This window comes from Saccopteryx bilineata, chromosome 2 (genome assembly GCF_036850765.1).
Source record: "Saccopteryx bilineata isolate mSacBil1 chromosome 2, mSacBil1_pri_phased_curated, whole genome shotgun sequence".
NCBI lineage: Eukaryota > Metazoa > Chordata > Mammalia > Chiroptera > Emballonuridae > Saccopteryx > Saccopteryx bilineata.
The window spans coordinates 183,342,113-183,358,428 of NC_089491.1; the positions used below are offsets into that span (position 1 = coordinate 183,342,113).

Genomic DNA, 16,316 nt, shown 5'->3' on the forward strand with positions numbered 1-16,316 from the left:
TTTCATAAAGAGTCTTGATATCTAGTAAACTGAGATTGCCATGTTGTTTTTCTCCTTCCAAATTGAGAGGAAACAGAGATACTTTATGGAAGGATTCCCCAAGAAAGTGACATTCAGGCTTTCTAGAAGATGATAGGAGTTAGCTAGGTGCCCAGAGCAATAGAAGAGTATTCTAGGCAGAAGGAGCAATGAGGCAGAACATTGTGTGTCCAGAAACTGAAAGAAGGCCCTTGTAGCTCAGCACAAGGATAAATGGTACTAGCAGATTGTGTAACACCTATTAGGCAATGTTAAGAATTTAGCTTTCATCCTAGAATCATAGTTATGACTATTAGTGAAAAATAAAAGTCATGAAATACCAATCTTCACAAATAGTTATAATTATTCAAAAAAGAAACTCAGAAGCTAAAATTGGGCTCATCTGGATTAAGAGTGCTGTTGAAAATGTATAAATTCAGGTCTTTGTTCACTCATTTGTAGTCTTGTTGAGCTATTGTTTCTGTTCCAGACTTTTATCAGTTCAAATTGAAGAATTGCGATTTTTGCAGATTTTAGATTGGGAGTAGAGTTTGTATAGTACAACAAATCTATATAAATGTTTTCAAATGAAATTTTTTCATTTATTTGTCTATTTATCGAATATTATCTTTCGTGGGTAAACCTAAGAAAACTATATATTATTTCTGTAATACATGCTATTTATTTTACTTCTCTCATATTTCCTTACCACAAAATTCTACAAGTAAGATATACGTGGCCTGTATAATAAGTATGATGCTCCTTTGCAATTGAAGGTGTGTTGAAAGGAGCCAAATATTCATCAAATGGGAGAGTCTCCTTTTATAATACCTTGTTTATGGCAGCAGATGAGTATTACCCACTGCAGAACTCCACTATAGTTGTGAATTATTTATTAAATATTTTGGGAGATAAAGTCCCATCATTTAAAAATATCTTTTAAATAAATATAAATAGAATTTTACGTAGTATTTCACAAATAGTTTTGAAAGGAGGTTTTATAAATGATATTTTTAATTATATTATTACTGTTAATCTTTAAATCCAACACAATTCTAATCAAAATCTTAAACCGATTTTTGGGGAACTTGACAGATTGTTTGTAAAAATTCATGTGGGAAAAGCAAATGACCCAGGACAGTTAAGACAGTTTACTACGACACAAACAATCTGGGGAGCTTGCCCTAAAAATATCAGGAATTAAGTAATTAAGACACCATGAAATTGGAAAAACAATAGAAAGGAAGATAAATGGAAAGGCTGCTTAGTATGACGTTTATTTGCAAAGAAAAAAGATGGAATGTCTTAATAGCTTGTTTAAATTGCAAAGGAGAAAGTATAAACTTTAATTTTTGATGGGTGAAACACAATTTAGTATAATTTTTAAATTACCAATTTAACATACAAGCTCATTGCTATATAAACTATTTTAGTAGCAGGGTTTTATTATGACTTAGTTTCTTAACTTTTTTCCCCTCATAAATCTCAAATTTTACAATTTGGAGGGTTTGAGTTGGACAACCCTAATTGTGTGTTTGCAGTACTCATGTATAGAAATTCTGCCATATCTTCTTGTAGGTAATTAAACTGTAGATGAATATTCTTTAACAGTTGAGGGATTTTTTAAAATTAATTTTAATGGGGGGAAATTGATAAATCAGGGTACATATGTTCAGAGAAAACATCTCTAGGTTATTTTGACATTTGATAATGCTGCGTTCCCATCACCCAAAGTCCAATTGTCTTCCTCACCTTCTAACTGGTTTTCTTTGTGCCCCTCCCTCCCCCCTACCCTGTAACCCCCACACTGTTGTCCATGTCTCTGAGTCTCATTTTGATGTCCCACCAATGTATGGAATCATATAGTTCTTAGTTTTTTCTGATTTACTTATTTCGCTTAGTATACTGTCATCAAGGTCCATCCATGTTATTGTACATGATCCGATGTCATCATTTCTTATGGCTGAGTAGTATTCCATAGTATATATGTACCAAGCTTTTTAATCCACTTGTCCACTGACAGACACTTGGGCTGTTTCCAAATCTTCACTATTATGAACAATGCTGCCATAAACATGGGGGTGCATTTCATTTCAAATAGTGCTGTGGTGTTCTTGGGGTATATTCCTAAAAGTGGGATAGCTGGGTCAAAAGGCAGTTCGATTTTCAGTTTTTTGAGGAATCTCCATACTGTTTTCCACAGTGACTGCACCAGTCTGCATTCCCACCAGCAGTGCAGAACGTCCCTTTTGTCCACATCCTCGCCAGCACTTATTCTGTGTTTTGTTGATGAGCGCCATTCTGACTGGTGTGAGGTGATATCTCATTGTGGTTTTAATTTGCATTTCTCTAATGATTAGTGATGTTGAGCATTTTTTCATATGCCTATTGGCCATCTGTGTGTTCTCTTTAGAGAAGTGTCTATTCATTTCTTTTGCCCATTTTTTGATTGGATTGTTTTGTCTTCCTGGTGTTGAGTTTTACAAGTTCTTTGTAAATTTTGGTTATTAACCCCTTATCAGACGTATAGTCAAATATGTTCTCCCATTGTGTAGTTTGTCTTTTTATTCTGTTCTTATTGTCTTTAGCTGTGCAAAAGCTTTTTAGTTTGATATAGTCCCATTTGTTTATCCTATCTTTTATTTCACTTCCCTGTGGAGATAAATCAGCAAATATATTGTTCCGAGAGATGTCGGAGAGCTTACTGCCTATGTTTTCTTCTAAGATGCTTATGGTTTCACGGCCTACATTTAAGTCTTTTATCCATTTTGAGTTTATTTTTGTGAGGGGTATAAGCTGGTGATCTAGTTTCATTTTTTTGCAGATAGCTGTCCAATTTTCCCAACGCCATTTGTTGAAGAGGCTGTCTTTACTCCAATGTATGCTCTTACCTCCTTTGTCAAATATCAGTTGTCCATAAAAGTGTGGGTTTATTTCTGGGTTCTCAGTTCTGTTCCATTGATCTATATGCCTATTCTTATGACAGTACCAGGCTGTTTTGAGTACAATGGCCTTGTAGTATAACTTGATGTCCGGAAGTGTGATACCTCCCACTTTAGTCTTTCTTTTGAAGAATGCTGAGGCTATTAGTGTTCTCCTTTGCTTCCATATAAATGTTTGGAATATGTGTTCTATATCTTTGAAGTAAGTCATTGGTATTTTAATCGCTATTGCATTGAATTTATAAATTGCTTTGGGTAATATAATATAGACATTTTAATGTTTATTCTTCCTAACCATGAGCACGGTATATGCTTCCACTTGTTTGTATCTTCCCTGATTTCTTTTATCAATGTTTTATAATTTTCCGAGTACAAGTCTTTAATCTCCCTTGTTAAATTTATTCCTAGGTACTTTATTTTTTTGGTTGCAATGGTGAAGGGGATTGCTTCCTTAATTTCTCTTTCTGACAGTTCATTATTAGTGTATAAAAATGCCTCTGATTTCTGAGTATTAATTTTGTATCCTGCCACCTTGCTGAATTCATTTATCAGGTCCAGTAGTTTTTTGACTGAGACATTAGGGTTTTGTATATACAATATCATATCATCTGCAAATAATGATAGTTTTACTTTGACTTTTCCAATTTGGATGCCTTTTATTTCTTTTTCTTGTCTGATTGCTGTGGCTAGGACTTCCAGAACTATGTTGAGTAACACTGGTGAAAGGTGGCACCCCTGCCTTGTTCGTGATCTTAAGGGGATTTCTTTTAATTTTTACCCATTGAGTATGATGTTGGCTATGGGTTTTTCATAGATGGCCTTTATCATGTTGAGTTATTTTCCCTGTATTCCCACTTTGCTAAGAGTTTTGATCATGAATGGGTGCTAGATTTTATGAAATGTTTTTTCTACATCTATTGAAATTATCATGTAGTTTTTCTCTTTCCTTTTGTTTATGTGATGAATCACATTGATTGATTTGCGAATATTGTACCAGCCTTGCCTCCTAAGAATAAATCCCACTTGTTCATGGTGTATGACTTATTTCATATATTTTTGGATCCGGTTTGCTTATATTTTGTTGAGGATTTTAGCATCTAAATTCATCAGGGATATTGGCCTATAGTTTTCTTTCTTTGTGTTGTCCTTGCCTGGTTTTAGAATCAGAATTATACTCGCCTCATAAAAGAAGCTGGTAAGTCTTCCTTCCTCTTGAATTTTTTAAAATAGCTTGAGAAGGATAGGAGTTAGTTCTTTGAATACTTGGTAGAATTCGCTTGTGAAGCCATCAGGCCCAGGACTTCTCTTTTTTGGGAGTTTTTTGATAACTGTTTCAATCTCATTTGTTGTAATCAATCTGTTTAGGTTTTCTGATTCTTCCAGATTAATTTTTGGAAGATTATATGTTTCAAGGAATTTGTCCATTTCATCTAGGTTGTCTAGTTTTTTGGCATACAGTTCTTCATAGTGTTTTCTTGCAATATTTTGTATTTCTGTTGTGTTAGTTGTTATTTCTCCACTCTTATTTCTAATTTTATTTATTTGAGTCCTCTGTCTTTGTTTCTTGGTGAGTTTGCTTAAAGGTACATCGATCTTGTTTACCTTTTCAAAGAACCAGCTCCTGGTTTCATTGATCCTCTGTATTGTTTCTTTAGCCTCTATGTCATTTATTTCTGTTCTGATCATTATTATTTCTTTCCTTCTACTTCCTCTGCCTTTATTTGCTATTCTTTTTCTAGCTCTATTAGATGCAGGGTCAAGTTGTTTATTTGAGCTTTTTCTAGCTTCTTAAGGTATGCCTGTAATGCTATGAACTTCCTTCTCAGTACTGCTTTTGCTGTGTCCCATAAATTTTGAGTTCATGTATACTCATTATCGTTCGTTTCTAGAAATTTTTTAATTTCTTCTTTGATCTCATTGTTAACCCATTCGTTATTTAATAACTTGCTATTTAGTTTCCAAGTGTTTGAGTATTTTTTAATTTTTCTGTTGTGGTTGATTTCTAGTTTCATACCATTATGATCAGAGAAAGTGCTCGAAATGATTTCAGTCTTCTTAAATTTGTTGAGACCACTTTGGTGCCCTAACATGTGGTGTATCCTAGAGAATATGCCATGAGCTCTTGAAACGAATGTATATTCTGCTGCTTTAGGGTGAAAGGTTCTGAAGATATCTATTAAATCGAGTTGATCTATGTCCTTTAAGTCTGCTGTTTCTTTGTTAATTTTCTTTTTTGAGGATCTATCTAGTGATGTTAGTGGGGTATTGAAATCCCCTCCTATTATAGTATTGCTGTTTATCTCGCCCTTTAAATCTATCAAAGTCTGCCTTATATATTTAGGTGCTCCTATATTAGGTGTGTAGATATTTATAATGGTTATTTATATCTTCCTGTTGGATTGCTCCCTTTGTAGTGACCTTCTTTATCTCTTATTATAGCCTTTGTTTTAAAGTCCAGTTTGTCTTATATAAGTATTGCTACCCTAGCTTTTTTTCATATCCATTTGTGTGAAATATTTTTTTCCATACTTTTATCTTAGTCTATGTGCATCTTTTGTTTTAAGGTGTGTCTTTTGTAGACAGCATATGTATGGGTCCTGTTTTCTTATCCACACAGCTACCCTATGTCTTTTGATCGGATCATTTAATCCATTTACATATAAGGTTATTATTGATATGTAGTTGTTTATTGCCATTTTATTCTTTCAAACTGTATTCCTCTTTTGCTATATTCTTTTTCTCCTTTGATCTTTTTACAACAGGTCCCTTAGCATTTCTTGCAGCCTTGGTTTGGTGGTAGTGAATTCCTTGTTTTTTTTTGTCTCGAAAGCTTTTTATTTCTCCTTCAATTTTAAACGACAGCCTTGCTGGATAAAGTTGTCTTGGTTGTAGGCTCTTGTTCTGCATTACTTTGAATATTTCTTGCCATTCACTTGTGGCCTCAAGAGTTTGTGTTAAGAAGTCAGAAGTCATCCTTATGGGGGCTCCTTTATAGGTGATAGTCTTTTTTTCTCTAGCAGCTTTTAATATTTTCTCTTTATCACTTATTTCTAGTATTTTAATCATGATGTGTCTTGGTGTAGATTTCTTTGGGTTTCTCTTTAATGGACTTCTCTGTGCTTCTTGAATTTGTGAGACATTTTCCTGCCTTAATTGAGGGAAGTTTTCAGCTATGATATATTTGAACAAAGTCTCTATCCCTTGTTCTTTCTCTTCTTCAGGAACTCCTATGATGCGGATGTTATTTCTCTTCATGTTGTCACAGAGTTCTCTTAGAGTTTCCTCAGACTTTTTGAGTCTCTTCTTTTTTCTGCTCTGCTTTCGTACCTTCATTTATCTTGTTCTTTAACTCACTGATTCTATCTTCAGCTTCATCCATCTTGCTTTAATTGCTTCCATTGTATTCTTTATTTCAGATACTGTTTTTGTCATTTCTAACTGTTTCTTTATTATTTCAATGTCCTTTTTTATATTTGCTATTTCTTTATTTAGGTGTTCGTTATGACCATCTATTGTTGTTCTAATATCTTTGAGCATCCAAACAATCGTTATTTTAAACTCTGCACCTGGTAATTTGGTTATATCTGACTCATTCAGGTCCTTTTCTGGGGATTTCTCTTGATTCATTTGTGTTGTATTTCTCTGCCTTCTCATTTTGTCTGTGTAAAAGAAGGTTTTTTCCACTGGAGTCCACTGGGTGTGGCTTCTGTGTTCCCCAGGTGTGGTCTGTCTGCCCGCCCGCCACCCTCTCTGCTGTTGTTGCCTAGGGTGTTCAGGTATGGGCGTTCAGGTACCTGCCCACTGGGGCTGTTGCTGTGGTTTCCGCTTCTACTTCACAGCAGTGGCTGTGATCATGTGCTCGGGTGTACAAGCCTTGGTGGCCTTGGCCTTCGCCCTCCCCCACGTGTGGCGTTATGCTTGGCCCTGAGTGCAGGGGTGAGCACCTTTGCTCAGCTGTGGGTCTTTGCCTGATTCCAGGCTTTCACCCCGCCCCTGCAGGAGGAGCCTGATCGTGTGACGGCTGCAAGCCTTGGCTCCACAGGCTGGGCAGGATTGCGTACCCACACTCAGTAGCGGGACTCCACTGTTCTGGGCTTTTGGTTCCACCCTCGCACAAGGAGCTGGGTCCCAAGTCAGGCCACAAGCCTCGGTTCATGGGAGGGGCAAGGTTGTGCTCCTGCTCCCTTGCTCAAGGGCAGGCCTCTGCCCTTCCCCCACAGGCTGGATTGTAGGTGGCCCGCAGCTGGCTTGACCAAGTTGCATGTCCCCTCCTCCCCAGCAGGGCAAGACTGAGCTCTCACCTGGGCCTCAGTGGTGGCCAGGCAGCTTCTACCCTTGCCAACAGAACCACACTTCCGTGTCCAGCTGCCGCCCGCCCTGGGGCAAGCCCTCAGCCGTGTTGGTGGTTGCGCTGCAGCTCAGACCCTAACACTCACTACTGTAGTCCCAAAAGCTCCTTCCTTCTAAGCGGCTCTGCTCTAAGTGCTGCAGGAGAGCTTGTTTGGCTGGTTTCCTGCTTCCCTTTGCTGGTATTGCTGTTTCCAGGGGAAATAATCACTTCAGATTTGGGGAGTGACTCATCCCAGGGGTTAGGGTGCTGTCTCTCAAAATGTTTCTCCCTGTGCCTCCTAGATTACACTCTCTTCCTGCTACTCCGGTCCTCTCCTTTCTCCCCATCCCCTGGAGCCCCGGGTGAGTGGTTATGAGAGAGGTTTTCTGCGCAGTCCCTTGAAGAAGAATCCTGGGTCTGAGAAATTAGTCTTTTTCTCACAAACAGTATCCTGTCTTGTTTCCAGTTAAATACTGTCCATGCGCCTCTTCTAGCCTCTGGGGCTGCAGGCTGTGGCTTTGTTCCTGGGACTCAGGACCCTCCCCTCTCTGCTAAACTGTCTTCCCACCACATGAGTCTCTCCCGGCTGCCGTTCGCTCCAGGGAGCTGGGCAGCCCTCTCCGCGTTTCTGCTTTTACTACCAGTCTCAGTGTGGCTTCTTCAGTGTTCTTTGGTTGAAGAGTCCTCTTAGTTTAGTTCAAAGTTGGTTTTTTCAGGTTATGGTTCTTAAAATTAGTTTGTAATCCACTTTGGTTCTGGGAGGTGGAAGTTGGTACATCCGCCTACTCCATCGCCATCTTGTCTCTCCCAGTTAAAGGTTTTGATTGATGCATTTGTTTCAGATATTTTCAGACATAACTAGCATTTTATTCCTATAGTGAATCTTGTAGGTAGTAGCTTTAGAAACATCAGAATGATAATTTTAAAATGTGGTCGTCTGTTATAATTATACACATGGGCTTTACACATCTTGTTAACCTTTACTTTTCATCTTGTTTGTGATTGAACCTGGTTAAATGTGGAACAAATATTTCTGGGAAAGCATTAAATCAATTATGAACCAATCACAAAGCAGTATTTATTTTATAGTAGATATAATATAGTCAGAATAAATTTACAAAGTTCTTTAGGTTTATTTTTTTTTAAGTTTTTGCTAGAGAACTATTATTTTACTTTTTCTTTCACCACTGGTCATCTGATGAGAAACTGAGTCTAGGTATTTGAAAATAAGATGAATACAGTTTCAGTAATGCTTAAAATGCTTGGTTTATTGCATTTTTTTTTTCTGTATTTTTCTGAAGTTGGAAACGGGGAGGCAGACAGACTTCCGCATGCACCCGACTGGGACCCACCCGGCACGCCCACCAGGGGGCGATGCTCTGCCCATCTGGGGCATTGCTCTGCCTCAACCAGAGCCATTCTAGCGCCTGAGGCAGAGGCTATAGAGCCATCCTCAGCGCCCAGGCCAACTTTGCTCCAATGGAGCCTTGGCTGTGGGAGGAGAAGAGAGAGACAGAGAGGAAGGAGAGGGGAGGGGTGGAGAAGCAGATGGGCGCTTTTCCTGTGTGCCCTGGCTAGGAATCGAACCCAGGACTCCTGTACACCAGGCCGACGCTCTACCACTGAGCCAACCAGCCAGGGCTATTGCATTTTTTTAAACCAATCATGCTTCAGTTAGAAACAGTATTGTTATTAACATTTTTTGGTAAAGAAACTATTTTTAAAGGTTTTTTAAAAAACTTTGATGACTATATAATCAATCTTACAAACCTGTCACGATTGCTTGTCTTACTCCCAAAAAGATAACAGTAAAATATAAAAAATAAACTCTTTTGCAAAAAAAGCATTTTTCTTTTTGATATTTTATAGTGCATTTTAAAATTTGTTTTGATATTTATGATTAGCATTTGAATTTTTGTTCAATTGGCAAATATTTTAATAAAGAAATATTACTTGCGTTTTTCAAAATGCGCTATTAAGGAATTTTTGAAAATGGATTATGCCAATATTTGTCCTCTAGTAGTAGATATTTATAGAACAATGGAAATAATACTTTATACAAGTGAAATTTTTTTTTCAAATACAGTGACATTAAAGTTATTGTCAATTTTTGAAGCAGACATATACTTTAATATAAAACGAAATATCAAAAATAATCTCAGTGCTATTTCTTCAGTTCCATGTTTTCCTTTACCAATTTTTCTTTTTTAGGTACCTAGTTGATAGTCGCTGGTTCAAACAATGGAAAAAATATGTTGGCTTTGACAGTTGGGACAAATACCAGATGGGTGATCAAAATGTATATCCTGGACCCATTGATAACTCTGGACTTCTCAAAGGTATCATTCCTTTCTTTCTTTTAGTCAAGTTATAAATGTGTTCATTTCAATATTATAGTCAATGTGTGTAATATAGGAAATGTTAATGTAAATAAATTGATAAATTAAAAATATTTTTGTATTGTAGACTGACCTGAACTCATATTATTCTCTCAAACTTTGTATTGTGACAAATTCTTTTATTTATGATGTCATAGAGGTTTATTATTTAAAACTTTAAGTGGAGAATGTAGATTAGAAAGCACTATCTTATTTTGGGGAATGTTGAGTTGTATATTGTTTTTCATAATGGATACAAGACATTTTTATGTTGGGGAGCACTTAGTATATGTTTCCATTCTTGGTTCTTTGCATTAATAAAGCCCAGTAGAAAATGTGGGCAAAAGATTTCAACAGATGCTTCACCAGAGAAGTTTTCAAAAAACACATGCAAAGATGCTCAACATCATTAGTCATTAAAGAGATGAAGATGAAAAGCACTATGAGGTGCCACTATATATGTATTAAAATGATTAAGTTTTAAAGGCTGATTTATACCAAGTGTTGACAGGGATATAAAGCAAGTGGAACTTTAATATACTGTTTCTGGGAATGAAATAGTCTGGCAATTTCCTAAAACACTGAACATATTTATCATAAGAACCAACCATTCCACTCCTAGGCATTCACACAAGAAAAATGAAAGTATATATCCCTATGAAAACTTGCACAAATGTTTATAGCAGTGTTATTTATAATAGAAAAACTTGGAAACAATCCAAAATGCCCATCAACTGCTGAATGGATAACAAAATAGTACATACTATTTTTATCTAATAGTCTAAATAATGCAGATTGCCTATAGAAACAGAAAACAGATACAATTTTCACATAAAATTCTAGAACATGCATAGTCTATAGTTGCAAAACACAGATAAGTGGTTTTCTGGCAATAGGACAGTGGACCTAGATGGGCAGGAAGGAGAGATTACAAAAGGCCACAAGGAAACCTTTGCAAGTGATGGATATGTTTATCATTTTGGTAGAGTTGATGATTTCACACTGGTCTTGATATGATGAAACTTATCAAACTACATTTTAAATATGTGCAGTTTATTGTATATCAATTATATATCATTAAACACAAAAATAACAGGTATCAACTACTCTGTGTTTAAATTGGGAATGTTTTGTCCTCTTAAACATAATCATTTTATTTTGGCCACTAGAGACAGATATACTGCTCACAAAATTTAGGGGATATTTCAAAATGAATATGAAGCAATTAAAAAAACATTTGATTTATTTTTTACTGAACAAGAACATCAGAAAAGCAAATGACAAGTCAAAGAAAGTTGCTCAATTATGCAAATGAGATGCAAAACCAACTTTTATTTCATTGGTGAAAATGCTCTATACAAAAGGCTGAAAGTACTGGAGTATCCACACATTCCCTGATCTCCTAATTTTTGTGAACAGTAGCTATTTATATTCTGGTATATAGCAAAATATTTTACTCGAACTCTTTTTTTTTTTAAGTGAGAGGGGGAGGTAGAAAGACAGACTCCACATGCGCCCCTACTGGGATCCACCTGGCAACCCCTGTCTGAGGCATGTGCTCGAATCAACAGAGTTATTTCAGTGTCCTGGCCCATGCTCAAACAACTTGAGCCACTGGTGGCTGCAAGAGGAAGAGAGGGAAGGGGGAGAGGGAGCAGAAGAGAAGCAGATTTTGGCTTTGCTTGTGTTTCCTGACTAGAGATCGAACCTGAGACATCCACACAACCAGGCTGAACTTCTGTCCACTGAGCCAACTGGCCAGGGCCTCATACTCTTGAATCATTGTGGAAAACAATGTAGCAGTCTTACTTTTAAACTTTTTTCTAAGTTTTCTATGAAGCATTTTGTTATAGTGACAGAAAAAGGATGTTAGAGTAAAAGGATTTGTGTTTGACCCCAGTCTCAATAATTATCTGTCTGTATGACCTTAGGCAAGTTAATCAGTACCTGCATCTATTTAGTAATAACAGCAAAGATACATACTTCATAACAGTGTTTTGAAAATCAATTAAGATAACAGAGTTTTGGCCCTGGCCGGTTGGCTCAGTGGTAGAGCATCGGCCTGGTGTGCGGAGGTCCCGGATTCGATTCCCGGCCAGGGCACACAGGAGAAGCGCCCACCTGCTTCTCCACCCCTCACCCTCTCCTTCCTCTCTGTCTCTCTCTTCCCCTCCCGCAGCCAAGGCTCCATTGGAGCAAAGATGGCCCAGACGCTGGGGATGGCTCCTTGGCCTCTGCTCCAGGCGCTAGAGTGGCTCTGGTCGCAACGAGCGATGCCCCGGAGGGGCAGAGCATCGCCCTCTGGCGGGTGTGCCAGGTGGATCCCGGTCAGGCGCATGCGGGAGTTTGTCTGGCTGTCTCTCCCCGTTTCCAGCTTCAGAAAAATACAAAAAAAAAAAAAAGATAACAGAGTTTTCTTACTAATATCTTTACTATACCTGCCTTTTTCTGTGTACATGATCTTGGGCAAGTTACCCAATTTCCCTGAATATATTTTCTTCTCTAAAATGGATATACCTATTTTATAGGTTTGCTTTGAGAATTGACTGAGATAACATGGATTTCTGTCTCGTACTACATCCATGCAGGCCTTTTGAATATTTAAGTTTCTTTCACCTTCAGAACATTCTGAAAATATTTTGCAAATTATCAGTTTTCATCAAGAATCTAAAAATTACAATTAAGGTTTTAAGAAACTGAGCTTAGCCTGATCAGGCGGTGGCGCAGTGGATAGAGCATTGGACTGGGACTCAGAGGACCCAGGTTTGAAACCCTGAGGTTGCCAGCTTGAATGTGGCTCACCAGGCTTGAACATGGATACTGGCTTGAGCGTGGGATCATAGACATGACCCCATGGTTGCAGGCTTGAGCCCGAAGGTCTCTGTCTTGAGCAAGGGGTCACTCACTCTGCTGGAGTGCGCCCCCCCTCCTGTCAAGGCACATATGAGAGAGCAGTCAGTAGGCAACTAAGGAGCTGCAATGAAGAATTGATGCTTCTCATCTCTCTCCCTTTCTGTCTGTCCCTATCTGTCCCTCTCTCTGTCTCTGTCACACACACACAAAAACTGAACTTAAGAATTGATACTTTATTTGCATGTGCTATTAAAGTCTGTACCATGAAATTCAGAGATTTTCCATTTCTGCTCTGTGTGAAACATTTGTCTCAAAGTTTAGTATGATTCTTTGACCATATTTAATCCTGTGACCATAGATTAAGCCTAGACAGAATAATTTTCTCTTAATCCTTTCAGCATTTTTTTCTGCATCTTGCTTAATTTATATTTTTATATCTAATAAGAATAATATATTCTTTTTTTTTTTAAATAATTTTATTTTTTTAATGGGGTGACATCAATAAATCAGGATACATATATTCAAAGATAACAAGTCCAGGTTATCTTGTCGTTCAATTATGTTGCATACCCACCACCCAAAGTCAGATTGTCCTCTGTCACCTTCTATCTTGTTTTCTTTGTGCCCCTCCCCACCCCCTATCCCTCTCCCATTCCCCCCTCCCCCCTGTAACCACCACACTCTTATCAATGTCTCTTAGTTTCACTATTATGTCCCACCTACGTATGGAATAATACAGTTCCTGTTTTTTTCTGATTTACTTATTTCGCTTCGTATCATGTTATCAAGATCCCACCATTTTGCTGTAAATGTTCCGATGTCATCATTTCTTATGGCTGAGTAGTATTCCATAGTGTATATGTGCCACATCTTCTTTATCCAGTCATCTATTGATGGGCTTTTTGGTTGTTTCCATGTCCTGGCCACTGTGAACAATGCTGCAATAAACATGGGGCTGCATGTGTCTTTACGTATCAATGTTTCTGAGTTTTTGGGATATATACCCAGTAGAGGGATTGCTGGGTCATAAGGTAGTTCTATTTTCAGTTTTTTGAGGAACCACCATACTTTCTTCCATAATGGTTATACTACTTTACAAGGAATAATATATTCTTATTATTGAAATGTTACCAAGAACAATTTGATTTCCCATTTTGATGATTTAAGACTGGCTCAGAATGAGAAAATACCCTTTATGTTTTCTATAACTTAATAAACTATTTCTGTGTCTGTACTTTAGAAATTGAAGTAAAAAATCCAATAAACAAATCTCAGATTAGGACTGTGATGTAGGTATAATTCAAGATCTCTAGCCTGCCCTGTATTAAATTTTTTAGTTTAAACAGCATTTTAAAAGTGGCTTATAGAATCAGAACCACATCTGAAAATCTAATTCCACTTTAACTCTAGGGAGAAGTCCACATTATGGGCCTTCTGGAATAATGAATTGTTACACAAGATTCCCTTTTCTGATTTCTACTGTGGTTTCTAGCCCCATGTGCTTGTTATTATGAAAGCTTATTGACTTGTTTTTCAGCTTTCTTCATCAGCTAATGTGAGAAGGACCACTATTCCCATATGACGGATCTCTGATACTTAAAATATTTGGGAAATGCTCTATTATAATAACCCTTGGCTAACAATTACATTTTATTATATTTTTAAGATCCTAATAAAGGGAAATTTATGATTTTAAACACTGTTGCTTGACTAGTACCAAACATTAAAACATTTTTTTTATTATTCAGTGAGAGGAGGGGAAGCAGAGAAGGACTCCAGCATGCGTTCCAACTGGGGTCCATCTAGCAAGCCCCCTAGGGGGCGATGCCCTGTTCATCTGGGCATCCTTATAGCTGGAGCCATTTTTTAGCGCCTGAGGTAGATGCCATGGAGCCATCCCCAGTGCCAGGGGCTAACCTGCTCCAATCAAGCCATGGCTGCAGGAGGGGAGGAGAAGAGAGAGAGAGAAGCAAGAGTGAGAGGGGTGGAAAAGCAAATGGGCACTTTTTCTGTGTGTCCTGATGGAGAATCAAACCCGGGACATCTATACACTGGGCCAATGCTATATCACTGAGCCAACCAGCCAGGGCCTAAACATTAAAACTTTTTAAAGCAACAGTTTATTTTGAAATATAGAGATTTGGATGTGAAACTCTTCAGAGCTTTCTTTAGAATTTATTTAAATACTTAAATTAGTCTTCATGAGTTTAAGTAATTTGTGATATATATATAACCAGAGTATTTAGAGGTATGCATTATTATTTCTTTTTATGTATTGAATTTGTCTTTCCTTTTGCAGATGGTAATGCCCAGTCACTTAAAGAGCATCTTATTGATGAATTGGATTACATACTATTGCCAACTGAGGGCTGGAATAAACTTGTCAGCTGGTACACACTGATGGAAGGTCAGGAACCAATAGCACGAAAGGTATATATTAAAATAACTAATTAGAAATGTTTTTCTTGAACAATTCACTTTTTATTGTTAATTTTATAACTCATGAAGCCTTGTCAATTATCTTTGCAATAAAGACCATCAAAATGTTACTGTAGCATGACCAGGCAGTTGTGTCAGACTGGGACACAGAGGACCCAGGTTCGAAACCCTGAGGTCATCAGCTTGAGTGCAGGTTCATCTGTCTTGAGCACGGGCTCACCAGCTTGAGCACAGGATCATAGATGTGACCCCATGGTCACTGGCTTGAGTCCAAGGTCACTGGATTGATCAAGGGGTCACTTGCTCTGCTATAACTCCTGGTTAAGGCACATATGAGAAAGCAATCAATGAACAACTGAGGTGCTGCAATGAAGAATTGATGTTTCTCATCGCTCTTCCTTCCTTCCTTCCTGCCTGTCTGTCCCTCTCTCTCTGTTTCTCATTAAAATAAAACAATACTGTATACTATATAATAGCAGGTAACACATATGGAGGGTTTACTGTATACCAACCACTATTATGAGCACATAAAAGTAGTCCCTCCTTATTCATGGTTTTGCTTTACATGGTTTTAGTTACCTACAGTCAACTCTGATCCAAAAATATTAAATGGAAAAATTTCAGAAGTAAATAATTCATAAGTTTTGTTTTGTTTTATTAGGTGAGAGGAGAGGAGCTAGTGAGACAGATTCCCACATGCCCGCCCAACCAGCATACATCCAACAACCATGTCTTGGGCCAGTGCACAAATACCGAGCTATTTTTAGCACCTGAGGCTGATGTGCTTGGTCTAATCGAGCTATCTTCAGCACCCGAGACCATGCTCGAGCCAATTGAGCCGCTGGCTGTGGGAGGGGAAGAGGGAGAGAGGGGGAAAGGGAGAAAGCAGATGGTTGCTTCTCCTGTGCTCCCTGACTGGTAATTGAACCGGGACATTCATATGCCAGACCAACACTCTATCCACTGAATCACCAGCAAGGGCCATAATTCATAAGTTTAAATTGCATGCCATTAATAAGATGGTGGGGGATTTCAACATGCGATGAAGTGGGGAGGCAGTCAGACTCTGGCATGCACCTGACCAGGATCCACCTGGCATGCCCACCAGGGGGCGATGCTCTGCCCATTTGGGGTATTGCTCCGTTGCAGAGCAACAGATCCCCCACCATTTTATTCCATTCTTCACAGGATGTAATTCATTCTCTTGTCTAGCATATCTGTGCTGCTGCATCCACTATGTGCTCGTTACTCACTTAGTAGCCGTCTCAGCTATCAGATTGATTGGAGAGAGACTACATTCACATAGTGTTTATTCCAGTATATTGTTATTTGTTCTATTTCGTTTTGGTTTTTTAA

The 16,316-nt window shown here is 38.0% G+C and overlaps 1 protein-coding gene across 3 annotated transcripts in view; it reads left to right on the forward strand.

The window, feature by feature from the left end:
* The window catches only part of USP15 (ubiquitin specific peptidase 15), a 162,108-nt gene that overhangs the window by 20,335 nt on the left and 125,457 nt on the right, over window positions 1–16,316 (forward strand). For all 3 annotated transcript variants that reach the window (XM_066258881.1, XM_066258882.1, XM_066258885.1), the window contains exons 2-3: window positions 9,502–9,629; window positions 14,821–14,951. In XM_066258881.1, coding sequence (XP_066114978.1) covers window positions 9,502–9,629; window positions 14,821–14,951 — 259 coding nt within the window. The remainder of the gene's footprint in view (window positions 1–9,501; window positions 9,630–14,820; window positions 14,952–16,316) is intronic.